Consider the following 21,329-nt stretch of genomic DNA (forward strand, 5'->3'; position numbering starts at 1 on the left):
CCAGTCCTCCAGGCTGCCCCCTGCTTGGACTTTTTGGTGTAGCACAGACAGGAGGGGAACAGCCCGGATGGGTGGGGAGTTTGGGGGAGAACAGACACCTGTGCACGTATGGCTGAGGCCCTTGGCTGCTCACCTGAAACTGTCACAATATTGTTAGTTGGCTATACTGCAATATAAAATAAAAACTTAGAAAAGAAATCCCCTAGGGGTGGCCACCCAGCTCCACCCCACCCCCCACTTCCCCACAGAGCCTCCTGCAGGGCAAAGCTCCCGGGGAGATGGGTTTATGATCAGAGGCTCCTAACAAGGGTTTTGCAGTACTCCAGGCTTCCGCCCTTTAAGTGTAACGAAGTGATTGTTGAAGGCTCTGATTTTTGGAGCTGCAGGAGCCCTGAGTTCAAAGCCTAGGGCTGCTGCTTATCACACTTTGGCTCCAAGGCACTCCTGATGTCTTAAAGAAAATATTTGGGTTTACCAGCTGGAAGAACAGTCAACAGCCTGGAGAGGGAGCCGTTGTGGGTTCTAAAGCTGGGTGGATCATGGACCAAGAGCCCAGACCTCATGAGAGACCTGAGTGCTTCTCCCCGCTGTTCACCATCAGCCCGAGCGCCCAGACGAGGGGCAATCCCTTCCAGCCTCTGTCTCCTGTCAAAAACAAGGAGGTTGGATGAGATGGTTCCTAAGGGTCCTCCCAGTCTGATGCTTTCTGCTTAACAGTTCAGTTTCACCAGGCAAGGCTTTTCTGCTTTATCCTCTTTATGGGGCCCATCTTTCCTCCTCAGTTCTGAAAGTGCCATGTGGACACCATTCTTATAAAAAAACAACAGCTATCTCTTATAAACCCTGCTCTCATTCCCCAAATCTTCTGTGTTGATGACGATCAACAGCCCTGGTTCGTAGCATGGACCACTTTAACAATATGCCAGGTAATATCATCAGGCTTATTACAGTCCCACGAGGCAGGACCCAAGAGGATTAGACAGGAAAAGCCAGGTTTCATTATCCGGTCTAGAATGTTTCTCCAGCCAAGGATCCGAAATGATGTTTACAATCCCTAAAGGTTAATTTCTTATTTCCTCTTTCTGTAAGTGCAGTAAGTACCTGTTTAATGAAGCCCTCTACTCCCAACATCCTTAATGAGCACTCATTAGTCTTTGTTAATAAAATGAGGCTTTATTAAATTTTCAATTTTAATAAATAGACAGTCGTTATCTCTGCAATGGGCCCCAAGTCCAGGTAAGAATGCAGTGGCCTCTGGGGCCGTTCAAAGGAGCAGGGTAACCTCCAGTCTTCAGTGACAAGAGCGGACTCTCAACATCACCTTGCTGTGGTTTAAAGGCCTGAAACTGAATTTTATTTTCTTAACCTTAATGCTGAGGTCCCACAGGCACCTTAGTCAAGCCTTAAGATCTTACAAATAAAGAACGGAGAAACAAAACCAGAGAAGCAGGTGTAAGGAGGGTCAGGTGGTTTCCCTAGCCGCAGCACCCAGAGCCATCTGCTAGGAAGGCAGCTCAGGAAAAAGCAAGCCCAAGCGTCTTCTGGACCAGTTCCTGCCCTCCCTGCGCTGAAGGGCCTCCGAGAGGCTGTGAACTCAGTCTTCGGAGTTCCAGGGGAGAGCTCGCATCTTGAGGATCTGTACTTCCAGATGAAGAACAGAGCAGCAGGAAACAAGGCTTAAGTAAGCTGTCCTTCTCTTGGGTCCAAATTCTGGAGCAAGACGAGTCAGGAGAGCACGTACTCACCGCTTGTGTGGTTCATGTTTAAAGAGTGAATTACACTTAAAGAAGGAAGCGGATTTGGAGCGGCCTCGAGGCTTCACGGTCCCGCAGCCCTGGAAAGGGGCAGCCTGCTGGAGAAGAAGCGCGCTCTCAAGCCGGGCTCCAGGCGGGAAGGAGCAGCTCCCGAAGGCGCCCGGCGGTCGGCGCCCTGCGCCCCCGCTCCTACCTGTCCGCGCTGGTCTCCGCCAGCCTGCTGTTCATGATGGCGAAGGCGCCCACGCCCCCTGAGAACTCGTCGTCCACAGCCGGCGTGCTCGCCCGACGCGGGCGGCCGCTGGCCGCTTCGGACAGCTGCTTCTGGAGGACGGCCAGGGAGGCCTTGTTGGCCGCCAGCAAGTCCTTCATGGAGACCATCTCGCCCGAGAGGCGCCGCGCGCCCGAGCCGCCGTCCGTCTCCGCGGCGCCGCCGCTCCCGCTGCGCACGCGGCCCGGCCCCACGGCGTTCCTGCGGGGCGGCCCGCCGCGTCCCCGGCCTCGCCGGCAGCCCGCGCCGGCCGCCCGGCCCAGGGCCCAGTTCACCGCCTGCCGGACGAGGATGGACACGACGTTGAACAGCGAATACAGGCAGCAGACGCCCGAGAGCAGGAGGACGAAGTTGGCCACGCGGTAGAGGCCCCGGCCGTCGTAGCGCGCCTGCTGCCCGCTGACCAGGTCCCCGAAGCCGATGGTGCTGAAGGCCACGAAGCAGAAGTAGAGCGCGTCCAGGTAGCCCCAGCCCTCGGCGGCCGCGTACAGGGCGGCGGCGCCGCAGCACAGCGCCAGGGAGGCGGCGCCCAGCGCCAGCAGCACGACGCGCACCGACGGCTTCCCGGCCGCCGCCAGCCCCGGGCTCCCCGCGCGTGGGCCCGCCCGCCTCCCCGGCCGCCGGGCGCCGCACCACCTCGTGACGTGGGCGATGACGGTGATCAGGCGCTCCAGGAAGAGGTTGAAGAACAGGAGGGTGCTGGAGCAGCCGAGGAGTCCGTAGACGATCAGGAAGACCTTCCCGCCCACTGTCGCTGGGGTGGCCATCCCAAACCCTGCAGGAGACAGAAATCGGAGAGTGAGGGCCGGCTTGGCCAGGGATGGGGTCAGTCTCGGCCTTGATGGCCGGCGGAGGGGCTTCCTTGTTGGCTCAGCTGGTAGAGAATCTGCCTGCTCTGCAGGAGACCCGGGTCCCATCCCTGGGTTGGGAAGATCCCCTGGAGAAGGGAAAGGCTACCCACTCCAGTATTCTTGGGCTTCCCCTGTGGCTCAGCTGGTAACGAATCTGCCCGCAATGCGGGAGACCTGGGTTCAATCCCTGAGTTGGGAAGATCCTCTGGAGAAGGGAAGGGCTACCTACTCCAGTATTCTGGCCTGGAGAAATCCATGGACTGTATAGTCCACGGAGTCGCAAAGAGTTGGTCATAACTGAGCCACTTTCACTTCAGAGGACCTAAAGAAACAGTTTCTTTAAAAAACACTTCATCCCAGCCTTTCTAGGACCAGAGGGAGAATTCCCACTTCCTTTTGAAGACATGAAGTGTTGTTCAGAGCTGGGCTGCTCAAAGCCTGTATGGTGTGGCGCTGCAAATCAGAAAAAGACACCTCTTCCTCCAAGTGGGATCCAAGCCAGTGACAACGTCCTGGTGATGAGAACGTCGGCTGCATTTCAGCCTCCCCTCCCAATTCTGCTAGATGTTCTTGTACAGTAGACAACCCGAACAACCATACTCAACAGACATTATTCATAGAGATACACAAAAACTCATACAAAGAAGTCTTACAGAGACTCATGGGAATTCACTTCCTCTATAAACACGTACTGGCTGCCATTCCAGGAACTGGGACTAGAATGGTGGAAAAAGGCAGATCTGGTCCCTGCCTTCATGGAGCTCTCATGCAGTGAGGTGTTTGTTCTGTGGTAAGCGTTGTGCTGCAGAATGTACAGGGTCCTATGGGAAATGCTAAGAGGGAAACGGTTCTCAGACTTAGGGTCTGGGAAGTCTAAACAGAAAGCTAAAGAAGAATTAGGCAGGCAAGGCAAGGAGGTGCGTGTGTGTGGTGGTAATAATGCTTCAGACAGAAACAGCACGTGCCAGCAGATGTGGAAGTCAACATTTTGCTCAAGATTTTCCCATCTTTTAAACAAAATGCTCATGCTTTGGGAGTGCTGAGGTATTGGTGGTTACAGTTTGATAAAGTCTCTCTTGCCTTTGTCTCTTCCTGCTGACAACTGTGACCTTCTTGACCTTTCTACTCCCATACACAGACATGTTAAGAATACCAACAGTAGGACAGTGGACATCACTAAGGAAAAGGAGAAACGGAAAAGAAATAAACTCAGCACTTCTCACGCAGGGGCACTAAGCTTCAGCCCACCCTGAGGGAGACAGATTCCTTCCAAGCAATGGAGTCCGTAAACCTGAGGGATCTTACTTGTTTGAGGGGACGGGCATCAAAGTCCTTTTGAAAAAAAAAAAAAAAAAACAACAAACCATCATTTGAAAAGTAAGTCCTCAGCATGCCTCCCTGGATTCGGTTTTTTAAATTCAAATCAAACCTCGCTGTTTGCATAATCAAGTCCAGTCTCCTAGATGGGGCCCCACCCTCGGAATCTCTTGGATTCACCCACAATCCTCTTTCCTGGTAACAGCCTGCTATCTGCAAAATAACGCTTTGCTTTGTGGCAGTGGCTGAGCCGGGGGCGGCCCCCAGCGCATCCCAGGACAGTCAGATCAGACCTCAGTGAGGTCCTGAGATTGTAACTGCTGCTCCCTGAGGGGGTGCCAGAGGGCCGCCTTTCCCAAACACCCGGATGCGCACACCGTGTTACTGTTTAGTTTTCCAATTAAATTTAACCTTCCTCTCTCAGCATGTTAGTCGCTCAGTTGTGTCCCACTCTTTGTGACTGCATGGACTGTACCCCGCCAGGCTCCTCTGTCCGTGGGATTCTCCAGGCAAGAATCCTGGAGTGGGTTGCCATGCCCTCCTGCAGGGGATCTTCCCAACCCAGGGATCGAACCTGCATCTCCTGCATTGCAGGCGGATTCTTCACCACCTGAGCCACCAGGGAAGCCTAAACTACATTACAGTAGCACATCAATAGCATATAGCTACTCCTTAGCATGCAGAGCTGACTCCTTGGAAAAGACCCTGATGCTGGGAGGGACTGGGGGTAGGAGGAGAAGTGAATGACAGAGGATGAGGTGGTTGGATGGCATCACTGACTCGATGGATATGAGTTTGAGTAAACTCGGGAGTTGGTGATGGACAGGGAGGCCTGGCGTGCTGCGATTCATGGGGTGGCAAAGAGTCGGACACAACTGAGCGACTGAACTGAACTGAACTGAACTCCTTAGCATATAATTAATTCCTCCCAAGAAGCTGGAGGCAGACACTGAATTTTAGCTTTTTAGCTAGGTGGCATGGAGTGGAATGAACAGGACGCTGGTAAGGAAGGAGCAAGGGACTGGGGATAATGCCGCCGGCGGGTACAATCCTGGCCCTCAGTGGTAGAAAGTCAGACCATCATCTCTTCTCTGGAACGCTTGTTGTGAAAATTAACGGTCCTCAGTGACTCTCGGCAGTGCGGTTTCATTAGTAGGCATCCTTGTTATGATGTAAGGAAGTTCTCTCTGTGTTGTCTTTTCTTTGTTAGTATCTTTAATTCTTATCCCCAAGCTTGAGTTGAAATCAGGCGGTTGAAGTAGTGGAGGATTAAAAAACTGAGTTTACAGACTGAACTGAGAGCGGTGGTTTTTCCTACCCAGTCCAAGGAACACAGTGGGGTCAGTGAGGTGTTGAGTGATTGGTTCTTGATCTAGGGGTGCAGGGGCACCTCCTCCGGCTCAGTGAATTCCTGAAACCCGTAAAGCTTGCAAATGTTTCCACACTAAGAAGATGTCAAACGGAAACCTGGAGTCCTTACCCGAGGCTGTAAGGCTAGCAGGGTACCTTGGCTCTCTTCATTGAGACAGAACTGAGGCAACACGCAGGAAAAAGGAGCAGTGTTTATCTGGGGCCATTTATTGACTCAACAACATTCCAGAAGCTGGGCAGAGTCACTGAAATGGGGAAGGCCCAGAAACAGCAGCAGCTGCACATGTGGACGGGTGAGGGGGCACACTTGCCAACGATCAGAGGAGAGCTTACTCGTGTAACGCGAGATTCGAGAGGGCCAAAGTTTTCTTGAACAGAATCGTCCTTTCTGGGCTGCCCTGGGGGCTCAGATGGTAAAGAATCTGCCCGCAACGCCGGAGACCCGGGTCCCATCCCTGGTCGGGAAGATCCCCGGAGGAGGGAACAGAAACCCACTCCAGTACTCTTGCCTGGAGAATCCCATGGACAGAGGAGCCTGGCGGGCTGCAGTCCCTGGGGTCGCACAGAGTCAGACACAGCTGAGCGGCTTTGCTTCCCGATGGTCCGCTGGTCAAGAATCCATCTTGCAGTGCAAAGGGCGCCGGTTCCATCCCTGGGCCACGAGGATCCCACAGGCCGCAGGGCGGGTGAGCCTGTGTGCCCCAACGACTGGGCCACACACCACACCTCCCAGGGCCCACACACCACAACCCACTGGGCCCACACACCACAACCCCCGGGGCCCACACAACACACCTCCCGGGGCCCACACACCACACCTCCCGGGGCCCACACACCACAACCCCCTGGGCCCACACACCACACCTCCCGGGGCCCACACAACACACCTCCCGGGGCCCACACACCACAACCCCCGGGGCCCACACACCACAACCCCCGGGGCCCACACAACACACCTCCCGGGGCCCACACAACACACCTCCCGGGGCCCACACAACACACCTCACCACCTCCCAGGGCCCACACACCACAACCCCCTGGGCCCACACAGCACAACCCCCGGGGCCCACACACCACAACCCCCGGGGCCCACACAACACACCTCCCAGGGCCCACACACCACAACCCATTGGGCCCACACACCACACCTCACCACCTCCCAGGGCCCACACACCACAACCCACTGGGCCTACACACCACACCTCCCGGGCCCACATGCCCCGAACCCGTGCTCCACAACCCGAGAGGCTGCTGCGGTGTGAAGTCTGCACACTGCAACGAGAGAGGAGCCCGACTCACCACGATTAGAGAAAACCCGCACGGCAGTGAGGACCCAGCACTGCCAATAATATACAAGTATTTAAAAACTCCCTTCCTGACCCACAGAGGATGTAATGATGTTCCTCTTGCAGAGCAGAGAAAACGGAGCAGCTCCCGACCTGGCGTGCGGCAGTCCACGGGGTCGCCGAGAGTCAGCCACGGCCGAGCGGACCACAGCCACCACAAAGGCAAGAGCGCTAAATCACTGGGCATCTGCTCGGTTCGGGAACTGGCGCCAGAAGTCTGGGCCACATGAGGGCGGCCTGGACAGGGTCCTGGGCCTCCGGGAGCCTGGCCTCCGGCCTGGGACAGATAAACTGCTGTCCATAGAACAAGGCGGGCCAAGGCCAGGGCTATAGGAAAGCACGAAGGTTCTGCCCTGGCTTCAGGGTCCCGAATGCAGCCTTCCTTGGGACAAGTGCCTGTGATACACGCAGGGACAGTGCTGAAGCCAGCTGACAAGCTGGATAAGCTGATGTTTTTCTAATGAGTGAGACTTCTAGTGATTCAATGACATGTCCCAGAGATTGACAGATTGATCGATGGATGGAAGTCTAGTCGATTTACAGTACCGTGCTATTTCCTGCTGTCAGCACAGTGAATCAGTTACACGTACACCCGCATCCCCTCCTTTTCACATCTGCTCCCCACTTAGGTCGCCGCGGGCCGCTAGGCAGAGTTCCCCATGCTGCACTGTGGGTTCTCATTTGTTACCAATTTTATACACGGTCACCTCCCCGCCTCGGTAGCCAGGCTTGTCCTCTACCTCTGAGACTACGTCTGCTTTGCAAATAAGGTCACCTGCACTATTTTTCTGGGCTTCCCAGGCTCAGTAGTAAACAACCCACATGCCAGTACAAGAGACATGGGTTCGATCCTTGGGTTGGGAAGATCCCCTGGAGTAGGAAATTGCAACTCACTCCAATATACTTGCCTGGAAAATTCCGTAGACAGTTCATGGGGGTTGCAAAGAGTTGGACATGACTGGCATGCACGCATGCCATTTTTTATAGATTCCGCAAGTAAGTGACAATATATTTTCTCTTTCTGACTGACTGCAGTCTGTATAACAATGTCTAGGTCCATCCACATCTCTGCAAATGGCATTCCTTTTTCATTCCTTTTTATGGCTGAGTAATATATATGTATATACGTACCACATCATCTTTATCTATTCCTGTCAATTGTTCCAGGAATTTAAAATCTCTAGATTCGTTCTTGTTTGCCTGGTTTTAAAACATTCAATTTTATGAAAGAAGGGATAGTCTGTGACTTTTGATTAGCTACTGAATTTCCTTGATCGCTGCCATGTTTTTAATCAGCACAAATAACAGAAGATGGCACATGGGGTGGTGTTCACAGAAGCAAGCAGAGACCGCTTCCCAGGGTCTGCAGTTAGGGGCGTTTCCACAGCTTGGACTGCTCCCAGAGCTCAGAAGTGTGTCAGCTAACAAGGCAGGCTTTTTCATAGGAAGTCTCCACTTTTCTGAGCCCCCTATTACTGGGCATTTTACGAATGCCTTGGATTGGAAATAATAAGCCTCAGGGTCCTCCTCGGTGGGGAAAAGGACACAGGCATTATCAGAAGCCTGCAGTCTGCCAGGTTCACTGACTCCTCATACCCACGCCCCTCCCAGAGGTGAAGCCAGGTTAGACCCGAGGTCTGTCTCGTCTCCAGCCCCGAACCTGCCACCTGAGTGCACTGCAGGGAAAGCCGCGGTCAGGCGCACGTGCGGAAAGCAGAACCGAGGAGGGAAAGGAGCCAAGCGTCTGCAGTCCCGTGTTTCACACAGACACCCACACGATCGGGGAGTGGCCGACATCAGACGCCGACACCCGCCATCCTCACTGACTCAGACACACAACGCTGAACGTACGCGTGCCCCTCCCAACATGCGATGCCAGGAAGCCGGTGTTACAAACCTGCTGCACCCATGCACTTGGTCCCCTCGTGTTTCACAGACACACACACGGCGGTGACTGTCAGAGGGGGTGCTTTCCAATGTGCCGTCTCTCCCAGAGCTTCAGGTCTGAGGTCACAGGCTTTGGGTCCAGCCCCCGAGCCTGGGCGCATGAGGCTCAGCTGACCGGGGGTCGCGGGCACAGTGTGGTCTGGAGGCCAAGGCGGGGGCTCACCTGGCCAGCTGCTTCCACCTGGCTCCCTTGACTATTCCAGGTCTGTTTCTGATGTGACTGCAACCTGCAGGGTGGCTCCTGACCCTGGGTGTGTCCTTGGGGTCAGGAAGGAAGCAGCAGGCCCAGCCAGGGGCCCAGCAACCCCCACAGAGCCCTTAACCTAGACGAGGAGGACAGAGCAAGACCCGCCCTCTTGTGCACAAACTGTCTAAATATTCTTTCAAAAACTTATTAAGGTGAAAAATCGAAAAGTTTCGCGTTATACTTTTCAAATATACACAAAGGTAGAAAGAGTATGACAATAAACTCGCGTTTCCTGGTTTCGGCAGCTGTCAACATCTTGCCAATCATGTTTCTCCTATCCCATCCCACCCCCTTTATTTGCTGGAGTTTTTTAAAGTATGGATAAGGCCTAGACAGCATGCCGTCTCATCCATTATTAATGATGCATCTGTAACTGACGAGGACTTTATTTTCCCGATGTAACCTCTGTGTCATTATCACACCTAACAAGATCAACACCAACTCCTTAACACTGAATAATACCCAGTCCACATTCAGTCTCTCGAAACTACATGTTTACAGATCAACTGTATGAATCAAGATCCTAACAAGGGCATGCAATATACCTTTTAAGTCTCTTTCATTTGTTCAGTCTCCCTTCCCATTTTTCTTTTCTTTATGCCAAATGTGTCCTGTAGACTTTCAACATAATGTTTTCTAGAAACATTTGGGGGAAAATGTGTATTATGAGAATGCCCTCAGATGCAGTAGCAAATATCAAACACTGTGTGAAGACCTACAAGTTAGCATAAATTGTCTAGCAAGCAATTTGAGAATATGTATCAGACATCTTAAAAATATATATATCCTTTCATTTATATATTTTTTGAAGGAATATATCCTCAACACTACCAGAACTGTGACTGATTATGTACACGAATGTCACCTTGTCTTTGCTTTTAACAGTGAAAATCTTTAGCAACCTAAATGGCAGATAACAGGGCAACCACTAAATAAAAGTAGCTGTTAAGATGAAGCCATTAGAATTACATATACATAGCAGAACTAAAACAAATAATTGTAAAATCTATATGAACCCATAAAAGACCAAGAATTGCCAAAGCAGTCCTGAGGAAAAAGAACAAAGCAGGATGCAAAATCCTTCCAGACTTCAGACAATACTGCAAAGCTCCCGTAATCAAACAGAGTGGTCCTTGCACAAAAACAGGCACGTGGGCCAGTGGAGCAGAACAGAAATCCAGAAATAAACCCACATATCTACGGCCAATGAATCTTCGACACACGAGGCAAGAACACACAATGGGGAAAACACAGTTTCTTCAGCAAGTGGTGCTGGGAAACTCGACAGCCGCCTGTGAACCAGTGAAGCCAGGACATTCTCACACCACACACAAAAAGAAACTCAGAATGGCTTAAGATTTAAATACAAGACATGACACCATAAAACTCTGCAAAGAGAAAACAGGCAAAGCATTCTCTGACATAAATCAGCAATGTTTTCTTAGGTCAGTCTCCCAAGGCAATAAAAATAAAAGCAAAAATAAACAAATGGGACCTAGTCAAATTTATAAGCTTTTGCCCAGCAAAGGAAATGGTAAACAAAATGAAATGACCATCTACGGACTAAGAGGAAATATCACAAATGATGTGACCAACAAGGGCTCAGTTTCCAAAATATACAAACAGCTCATACAATTCAATAGTAAAAAACAACCCAGCTGCAAAATCGGCAGAAGCAACAAGCAGACATTCCTCCACAGGAAACATGCAGAGGGCCAACAGATGCACGAAAACAGCATGGAGGTTCCTCAGGAACTGAAAACGGAGCTGGCGTGTGGCCCAGCAATCCCGCTCCTGGGCGTGTGTCTGGACAACTGTGATGTGAAAAGACCCCTGCACGCCTGTGTTCACAGCAGCATTATCCACGGTTCACAACCTAAAGGTCCATCAACAGATGAATGGATGAAGATGTGATCTGTACAAACATTGGGAAACTAGTCAGCCATCAAAAAAAATGAAATGTCATCTGTGGCGACATGGATAGACCCAGAGGTGATCACACTAAGTGAAGAAAATCAGGAAGACAAAGAGAAAGACAAGCACCACGCGACGTCACTTACGTGTGAAACCTGAAACATGACGCGAGTGAGTTTACCTATGAAACAAGCAGACGCAGAGAGATCAGACCGGTGGTTGTCAGGCGGAAGGGGGTGCAGGAGGAACGGAGTGGAGTGTGGGGTCAGCAGACGCCAAGTGGTATATGTAGGATGGAGAAACAACAGTCCTACCGTACAGCACAGGAAACGGTTCAACACCCTGTAATAGACCATAATGGAAAATGTGAAAAGAATAGATACCCACATATGTGTGACTGAATCACTATGCTACACAGCAGAAATGAACACATCATAAACAACTATCCTTCAGTAAAATAAAATTTTAAAAATTCCACATATATGATATACATTATGTACAAAATAAGCTAGAAGGATATATACATAGGAAATATAGGCGATATTCTATAATAACTATGAATTGAGTATAACATATAAAAATTGTGAATCACTATATTGTACACCTGTAATTTATATTGTGTATCAACTATACCTCAATTAAAAAATTACATGGACACCTATGGCTGATTCGTGTTGAGGTTTGACAGAAAACAACAAAATTCTGTAAAACTATTATCCTTCAATTAAAAAATAAATAAATTTTTAAAAATTACACGTACAAAGAATTTTTAACAACTAGAGAAAATGTTAAATGGAAAAAAGCAAAGCCAAAATGTCTCTGCAGAAAGACTCTAATCTGGATCATCTTCATTAAATATTTGTTGGATGAAAGAATAAACTTCACAAAATATATTAATACAGTTCTATATATTGTAGCAGTTAAGGTGTTTTTGGATGCCAGTAACAACAACTCATAAATAAGGGTGGCTTAAACATGAAGGGGTTGTATTATCTCACAGAACATGACATTTGGAGACAGGGCAGCTCCAGGAACAGTTAATTAGACGGCTTTGGAACCTGATCTGCGAGCCAGGATCGTTTCGCCTTCTCTGACTTTGGCTCCATCGATATGTTGGCTAGTCTCCCATGCCCGCAGCTTCAGGGATGACCCCCTCACACGCCCGTGTCCAGAGTCGGCGCATGTTTCGTTCCTACTTTGTTTACATCTTTGTCAGAGCAGAGCAGCCTTTCCAGAACCCCCCTGGCAAAATTTCCATTGTATACCATTAAGCAGCAACAAGTCACAAGCCCACTTCTCAAACTAGTTACCTACAGGAGGACTGGATTTCTTCTCAGACTGGTTAGGGTTTACCAGCACCCCTGAAAAAGAGATGGGCCCCGGAACCAACAATGTCTGCCACATACAGAGAACAAACAAACAGAAAGAGACAAAGTCTGAATCAGGTCATTACAGGGTGGCGATAGTATGGGTGATGTAATTGTTTCTTAATGTTTTATATCTTTCATCACTTTTTTTTAAAGTCTACAGCACCCAGTGTGATAGGCCATGCGTTTGTTTTTTTTAATAAAATCTTTAATTACTTTTAAACTGAGAAAAATATGTTAAAATATTTTGAAATTATTCTGGGACATTTCTTTAGATTGCATGTAAACACCTGCCCAGAAGAAGCATTCCTCTTGGCTTATCTCATTACACTAAGAAATTGAACTTTGACTTGAATACAATGCCTTCATAAACTTTTTGATTCAGAAATGCCTCTTTGCATGGGATGAAAGGAGTTTGTGAATATTTTTTGTCCCCAAAAGACCCTTCAATTTCAATTTCAAAAGACCCTTGAACTGAAGGGACCCATCCCTTCAACTGGGATGGGAAAAGGAGGCAAGAGCAGACCCTGTGGATTATTCTTGGGTGGGTGGGGAGGGGTTCCAGTGATGGAAGTCTGAGGGTCTCACTAGGCACACTGTCTCTACAAGACTATGGAACCACGACTGTGAGAGCTGAAAGGGCCTTCACAACTTGCACAGCCAAGCTTGGGTGTTACAGGCAAGGAAACCGAGGACACGAAGCCAGGCAGCCTTCTGAGCAGTGGAGGCTCGGCCTGAGCCAGGATCCCATCCAGGCTGCCCTTCCTTACCCTTGTTGCCTGGGTCAGTTGTTCCAAAGGAGATTTTGAGCAAACTGCTCCCAGGCCTGCAAGCACTGAGGGGAGGAAGCCTCCTTCCTTTCCCGTGAACCCTGTGACCTAGAGACTTGCTCGGATCAACAGAACGCGGTAGAAGGGAGGCTGCACCAGTTCCAGGCTTAAATGGCAAGAAGCCCCCAAACTTTGTCTTTCTCTCCCAGGACCTCTGAGTCACCGTGTAGGAAGTGTCACCCCTTAAGATGACCCCTCAGCCATCCCAGCCTCCCCAGATGCTGACTGAAGCCTCTTGGACCTTCAGCCCCAGTCGCCGCTCCCAGTTGAGTGCTGGGCCGATACCTCATGGAACCAAAGAACCCGCAGCTGAGCCCAGCAGACCCACACAGTTGTGAGAAACGTCCCAAGTTGCTTAACAAGCTGCTGTTAATACTTTGGGGTGCTTTGCTACATAGCCAGAGATAACGAAATGTCTTCTCTCTGGGACTTGCGATTTTTTCAAGGGACTCACAGGAACTTCAAGAGGAGGCCCGCAAGGAATTTGGAATTTAATAGAAAGTCCATCTGGTAATCAAGCAAGTTGTTGGATCTTCTTAACGTTAAGGAACAGACACGAGCTGAGGGCAATGGGGGAGTGGGTTGGGGAGGGCATTCTCCTGTTGACACATGTCGGCTGTTTCCGGTTTGGGTTGTTATGAACAGTGTTTCTACAGACACTCTGGTTCATGTCTTTTGGTGAACAAAGTCCCCATTTCTCTTGCACACACTTACTTAGGAGGGGCACTGATGACTCACAGGACGTGTGTATGTTCAGCAGAGAGGAAGTGCTGACTCACCCTGCCCGCACCAACGTTTCAGAGTCCCGGGTCCTCACAGTCTCGCCAGTATAATCATGCTGGTGGGTACGCAGGGGTTTAAGTGGCAGCTCCTTGATGTCTGCAAAGTGGAGCAGCTTTTCATGCACCTCGTGGTCATTTGGACACCCTCTTGAGGACCTGTTCAATTATTTTGTCCTTTCCCTTTTTGCTTGTTGACTTCCAGGTGACAGATACAACGAAGCTCGGGCCTCCAGGGCTGCTGAAAGCATGCCGGGCTTGCTTGGTGCATTGACCCACTCACACAGAGTGCTGGGCTCCACGCGGTCTGTTTGGCCACCCTTGTATCTTGCCCAGCACTCACTTCTAACATTACTTCTGTGCTAAGAGCAGAGGGGTGGGGTAATTAGAAGATAGTTTCTGCCCTCCAGAATGAATTACTTTGAACATTCCCCTTGCTACCCAGTATTCCCTCTGGCGTAGACTTTCATGACAATATTCGTGGGGCTAAACAGCCACCTCTCGGGAACGGATCCCAGGAGAGACACTGCTGTTTGATGAGGCTAACTTACACAACCCACTCTGACCTGTTTGTAGTGAAGTGTTTAATGATAAATAGCCACTCAAACAATATAATAATACCAGAAACAGCTACTGTTACAACTCTGGTCAGGATTTTTATTTGACAAGCCAGTCTGAACCCTCTAATGGGAAGCTGTGGTTGTGTAACAAATGCTGACACACCACATAGGAAAGAAATGATCTCCATTCACCTCCCACTGAGTCAGCCCTGTACTCAGGCAAAGGGCAAGAGGATCCCTCAGTCCTCTGTGAAGACTTCCCAAAACGCTTGAGACTCACTCCGTGCCAGTCCCAAACACTGCTCGCTGCGTTCTGCAAGATGAGTTCTTCTGCCAAACAAGTCTCTGCCTCCATGGGATTTCACATGTCACCCTGTTTGTGGTCACCCTAGTCCTCCTCATACAGACTGAAAAGGCAGTCCCTATCAATTCCTCAAGTCTAGCTAAGACTGTCTCTCCTTTGGCTTGGTTCTTGCTTTACAACCAACCACTGGAAAATGACCAAGAAGGGACGACAAGACACAGAACTGGCTTTCTCCGGCCTCTGGGAGTTCACCTTCCTGGTCTGGCATTGTCCCCTGTGGCTCCTGGATGTGGAATAAATCATGGCTGCTCTGCACAGCCTCAGCTGAAGCGCCAATGCTTTGGACACCTGATGCGCAGAGCTGACTCACTGGATGAGACCCTGATGCTGGGAAAGATTGAAGGCGGGAGGAGAAGGGGACGACAGAGGATGAGATGGTTGGATGGCATCATGACTCAGTGGACATGAGTCTGAACAAACTCTGGGAGGTAGTGAAGGACAGGGAAGCCTGGCATGCTGCAGTCTATGGTGTTGCAAAAAGTGGGATACATCTTAGCCATCAAACAACGATGACAAAATGCTGTGCTAAGAGCAGAGGGGTGGGGTAATTAGAAAACAGTTTCTGCCCTCCAGGAACATCAAACCCAATCCAGGGGATCAAGTCCTGGAAACGACACACAAAAAGGAAAACTGTACGAGGCTGTTTATCAGATCAAGGAGACTCCATTTCTGAGCCACCTGCAGATGACACAAAAGACGGATGGAAGTCTTCTGTCGAGCTTCAGGAAGAAGGGAAGGTCTGAGCAGTGAATAAAGCATAAGGAAACTAAAGTCACCTAGGACAGAAGTTTCGAACTTGAGTACTCATGAAAACTCCCTGAGGTTAAAGCGTGAAAAAAATGAAAAAAAAAAAAAAGAAAAACTCCCTCAGTTGGTTAACAACTGAGGATTTCCAGGCCTCACCCAGAGATTCTGATTCAGGAGGTCCAGTGAGGCCAGAAAATCTGCATTTAAACCAGCACTACAGGGACTGTGATAAAAGGACTGTGGTGCCACTTATGAAAACATCACCCGCTGGGGTCAGAGCACCAGGGCACTGTTTTATGTTAAAGTTAATGTAACTATCTTACGAGACTGGGTGGTTCTGGAAGACAGGAGTCATGTCCTCCATTTAGGTATTTTGAAAGTGAAAGTCACTCAGTCATGTCTGACTGTGTGCGACTACTCAGTCCATGGAATTCTCCAGGCCAGAATACTGGAGTGGGTAGCCTATCCCTTCTCCAGGGGATCTTCCCAACCCAGGAATCGAACCAGGGTCTCCTGCATTGCAGCTGGGTTCTTTACCAACTGAACTATCACGGAAGCCTAGAGGCAAAGTGAAGTGAAAGTGAAGTCGCTCAGTCATGTCCGACTCTTTGCAACCCGGTGGACTGTAGCCCACCAGGCTCCTCCATCCATGGGATTCTCCAGGAAAGAATACTGGAGTGGGTTGCCGTTTCCTTCTCCAAGATTTCTTTTGTATGTTAATACACAACACAGAAAACCCCTTCAGGTGGCACATGGTGTGAAAATGAGCTGTCTTCGAAAGTTCTGGATTCACGGTGGGGCCATGGCAGCTGCAGCCATGGTGGAGCTGCTCCCCTTCTTTGGACTGAAATGTTTTCCAAAATATTCAAGGACTTTTTACTGCGTGTGTCATGTATGGTGACTAAGGAGATGAACAAATGAAGGGGCACTTCCCAGCCAGTCCATCCCCTGGTGGATGCTGTGCACAATTTAGTTTTTGTAAACGGTTTTGGATTATTATGGGGCTGGGGTGAGGGAGGTGAGGAGTGTGAGCGAGGGCTGAGGTGGCCACTGGTCCTAAATCAGCTTTCTAGACAGGCCTCTGCCGAGCACCGGGCAGGCTCACCTTGGGGAAGAGCAGGCCCGGGGCTTCTCAGGGGCTCAGCGGTAGAGAACCCGCCTGCCGGTGCAGGAGACGCAGGAGATGCGGGTTGATCCCTGGGTCGGGGAGAGCCCCTGGAGGAGGAAACGGCAACCCACTCCAGTATTCCTGGCTGGCAAATCCCATGGACAGAGGAGCCTGGCGGGCTATATATAGTCCGTAGGGTTGCAAAGAGTCGGACATGACTGAACGACTGCGCGCGCACGCGCGCACACACACACACACACACACACACACACACACACACGCACACACAGTCATGTTCCAGGCAGCGCTCCTCACCTGTGTACCTGACCCCCTGGTACTAAAACTACCTGGGGAGCCCGTTAGGTGCAGACCCCGAGCCTTGCCCACTGGAGTGAGTCTCCGGGGCTGGGCCCAGTCTCCTGCCCGTATCAACAGTGACCCTCAAGCAGGAGAAGCAGTGTTCTAGCTGTCCACTGAAGACAGGCTTGCTCAGCGATGGAAGAGACCAGAAGGGACCGAGACAACTCTCTGCCTTTAGGAGGTCGGTAACTGCATCGTTAGTGATGTCGTTGACAACTGCTCTATCTGGTGGTGAGAAAAACAATGGAAGTACAGTAGTTTTAGGAATTTCCTCCTCTGTTCTATGACCTGCTGCTTTAGGAGTCCTACCCAAGTGTTACACCTCTCTGGGTCCTTATGCACAAGGCCACTTGACTGTTCCCTCCAGCTCCTTGAGGCAGGCAGAACAGTGTCCAGTGAGGATGAGGTGGATGCTGGCAGTTTACACTAGGAGCCAGCACCGTGCTGAGCGCTTTACACCAGTGCTTTTTCAATCCCCCTGCCACCCTTGAAAATAAGAATATCATTTCCCCCTGAGTAAAGATCTGCCTGCAATGCAGGAGACCCCGGTTTGATTCCTGGGTCAGGAAGATCCGCTGGAGAAGGGATAGGCTACTCACTCCACTATTCTGGCCTGGAGAATTTCATGGACTCTATCTATAGTCCAAGGGGTCGCAAAGAGTTAGACACGACTCAGCGACTTGCACTTTCACTTTTCTGACACATGAGAAATCTGAAGTACCCAGAGGTTAAGAAACTTGCTGAAAGCTACTCAGCACACCAGTTAGGGGTCTGGGTTCTACTGCAGACTATGAATGCCCTAAGTGTGCGATGGTCACACCTTATTCTGGTTGTCCCTTTGGTAAAATGACGGTAGGATGGCCCATATGTACTCAAAGGAACTTCAAATTCAAATATGCTATGATTCAAGAGGGCAGGGCGTGAATCTGAGCTCATTCTGTTGTATTCAACCGTCCCAGGATTCCGGGTGCGCTCACCTTAGGTATTCGCAGCTCTCCTACCAGTCGGGTGGGTGAACCTATCGTCTACCTGTTGGTAACGTTTCTCAACCACAAAGACGTCACAGCTGATTTAAATTGTTTCATAACGCACCAAGGAAGCCAAAGGTATCCTCGGTGTCCACCTGCGATAGGTACGCTTGTGGACTCCAAAGTTAGGTGTCCTTCCTAAAATTAAGGACATTTTTAGAATGCGCTATTTTTAGGATTATGACTCCTCTCTCATTTCGTTAACAGTAAACATCCTTGACAAATGATTATGATATTATGTGTAGTAAAGATTAAACTGTTCTCTAGGTAACTCTGAACTAAGGGACGTTTCTACACTCTTTAGCAATAAGTGGTTCATAAGTCAAAAATAAATGACTGATGTCCTGACTATAAAAGCACAAAACAGGGAAGTGACCAAAAAATGGATTCTTCAAATCATTTGCATTACTTTTAAGTCACAGTGAGTTTTGTCCTCAGAATGTAATAAAATTGGCCTCATGGGAATCACACTCTGTCAGCTCCCAAAGAGGGATTTTACAAATTTCATTTTCCTGAGAGATCCATGGGAGTCCTGGGGGGCATCAGTTCTGTGTTTAATGCTTTCTCAAGCTCCCTTCCTCCTCACAAACCTTTAGCTAGTGTGACAGCTGGAATAAATGCTATCATTATTTCTGATTTTACCCTCATTTTCAAAGGGGAAAGTCATTGAATTTACTTATCTCAAGTAGGTGTCCCAATTCCAGGGCTCCCTAACTCTGAAATTATGAAACTACCCCTTAGAAGCCAGCACCTATAATTATGTTCTCTCATGAACAAAGCTGCCCTCCCCCAGACTTCAAGAAATGGCTCAATTAAGTAGAATGTTAGCGCAGCACAGGTGCTGACTGATGGAAGGTGTTTTTCTTTAACATGAGTGAGAGGATCTGGCTGCAAGGCGTTCTGAGGCATTATGAAAATGTGTGTGCGTGTGTGTGTGTGTACATGTGCGTGTGTGCACTTGTGTGTGCTCAGTTGCTCGATGGTATCCAGCTCTTTGAGAGCCCATGGACCGTAGCCCACTAGGCTCTTCTGTCCATGGGATTCTTCAAGCAAGAATACTGGAGTGGGTTGCCATTTCCTCCTGCAGGGGATCTTCCCGATCCAGGGATCTGACCTGCACCTCCTGCATCTCCTACACTGGCAGGCAGATTCTTTCCCACTGAGCCACCTGAAAGCCCTTATTAGATAAAGCACGAGCAAATCCACCTGGCTTTGTGAATTTCTTCCAGCTGATGAGAGGGCTGCAAGGTTCCCTGGAGTGGTGGTAGCTGGTGTACCCAACAGTGGTGCCCACCTGTTCTGCGTGACCTGGGTGGCTTCCAGTCCACCGTCTCGACACTCCCTCTTCCCACAGCAGCAGCCTCTGAGCTCCTTTACGGGATCCTAGTGCTTCCAGAAATCTAGGGTGAAAGTCAAAGACCTGGGGAATATTGCTGTCTCTCTCACCTTTTAGGGTTTTACTTAGATGTATGATGTAACGGGAATGAAGGAAGCATGGTCCACACAAGCTAAATGACATAATCATGGAAGATTGAAGAAATGTCATTTATAACATCACATGTTCTTTCTCACTCTGTATTTCTTCCCTATGCTGCTGCTGCTGCTAAGTCACTTCAGTCGTGTCCGACTCTGTGTGACCCCATAGACAGCAGCCCACCAGGCTCCCCCGTCCCTGGGATTCTCCAGGCAAGAACACTGCAGTGGGTTGCCATTTCCTTCTCCAATGCATGAAAGTGAAAAGTGAAAGTGAAGTCCCTCAGTCGTGTCTGACTCTTAGCGACCCCATGGACTGCAGCCTACCAGGCTCCTCTGTCCATGGGATTCTCCAAGCAAGAATATTGGAGTGGGGTGCCATTTCCTTCTCTGATTTCTTCCCTATAAACTCATGAAATTTCCCACATTATGGACTGTTTGTGTCCTCTCCAAATTTATATGTCGAAACCATACCCCCTCAAAGCAATGCATTAGAAGGTGGGGACCTTTGGGAAGTGAATAGGTTTGGATGATGTGAGGGTGGCGCCCTCATGCTGGGATTGGCGCCCTTTTAACACTCGCCAGAGAGAGCGAGTTTCTTCTCTGCTCTCCACCCCGTAAGGATACAGGAGAGGATAGCAGTCTGAAACCCCTAAGAGGGCCGTCACCCAGAACCCAACCAAGGTGGCACCCTGATCCTGGAATGCAAGCCTCGAGAACTGAGACAGAGGAAACTTCAGTGGTTTATTAGTCACCCAGTCTATGGTACTCGTTATAGCAGCCTGAGCTAAGACAGTATGTTACTACTGTACCAATACCTACCTATCATTACCCAGAATTTCCTAGAAATATTTGGCAGACATCCTCATCCTTTCAATGAAAAGTAGCTCTAGGAATCAAAGCTCCTGCAGAAAAATCAAGGTTTTCTTTCCATTTCCCCCTTCCTCTCTTCTGCCCTCTTTTCCCTCCCATTTCTTTAAAAGAGCCTTTGGAGACTCAAACCTCATTCTTTGGAGAGGCCCCTTCCAGGCTTTATCTAAATGAATCACTGCTCTGTAATAAACTGTTCATTGAGGGAACTCTGTTGGGGCCTTTTCTTAAGAATATTTAATTTTTGATATTATTAGTTTCAGAAAGCAATAGGACTTTCTTTTGCCCAAAGCCAGTAGACAACCCGTCTCAGAGAGCACAATGATGTTTGTGCACAAATGGAGTCGGTATAAGAGCTGCCAGAGGGGCTATTTGAAAAATACAGATGTAGCAAAATGGCCTTTTAGCTAGTCACAGGGAAAGAAAGGGCTGATTCATTGATTTTTCCATTGAAGGAAGAAACACTGAAGACAAACATTTTCCGTGAACTCAGGCTATGTACCCAAATTCAAGGTTCTTTGGTAAGTTACTTTCAAAAATGGAAAAGTGAACTTAAATGTCACAGAACAAGTCTGAGGAGCCCAGTGCAAATTCAGGTGCACCGTGCATCTGGTGTGCATCTTGTCAACAACACTGTTTATGCTGAGCAGTGTCAGATTTGATGGCAAAATCATGGGGCTGGAAAAGGGCAAAGCTGCTGGTCACCCACTGGGGGCTGGGAAAACGAGTGAGCAGCTGCTCACTCAGACACAAGGCCTTGAAGAGAGCAGTTCAAACCCCGCACTGTATCTCCGGGACTCTCCTATCTGAGTGTGCTTTCACTGG

General features: G+C 49.6%; 1 protein-coding gene across 1 annotated transcript in view; it reads right to left on the reverse strand.

Moving 5' to 3' along the window:
- Positions 1-1,166: 1,166 nt before the first annotated feature.
- KCNK13 (potassium two pore domain channel subfamily K member 13) overlaps positions 1,167-21,329 on the reverse strand; it is a 103,160-nt gene continuing 82,997 nt past the window's right edge. Inside the window, exon 2 of the mRNA XM_061156433.1 lies at positions 1,167-2,800. Coding sequence (XP_061012416.1) covers positions 1,944-2,800 — 857 coding nt within the window. The 3' untranslated portion in view covers positions 1,167-1,943. The remainder of the gene's footprint in view (positions 2,801-21,329) is intronic.

Source organism: Dama dama, chromosome 12, assembly GCF_033118175.1.
Source record: "Dama dama isolate Ldn47 chromosome 12, ASM3311817v1, whole genome shotgun sequence".
NCBI classification, from domain to species: domain Eukaryota; kingdom Metazoa; phylum Chordata; class Mammalia; order Artiodactyla; family Cervidae; genus Dama; species Dama dama.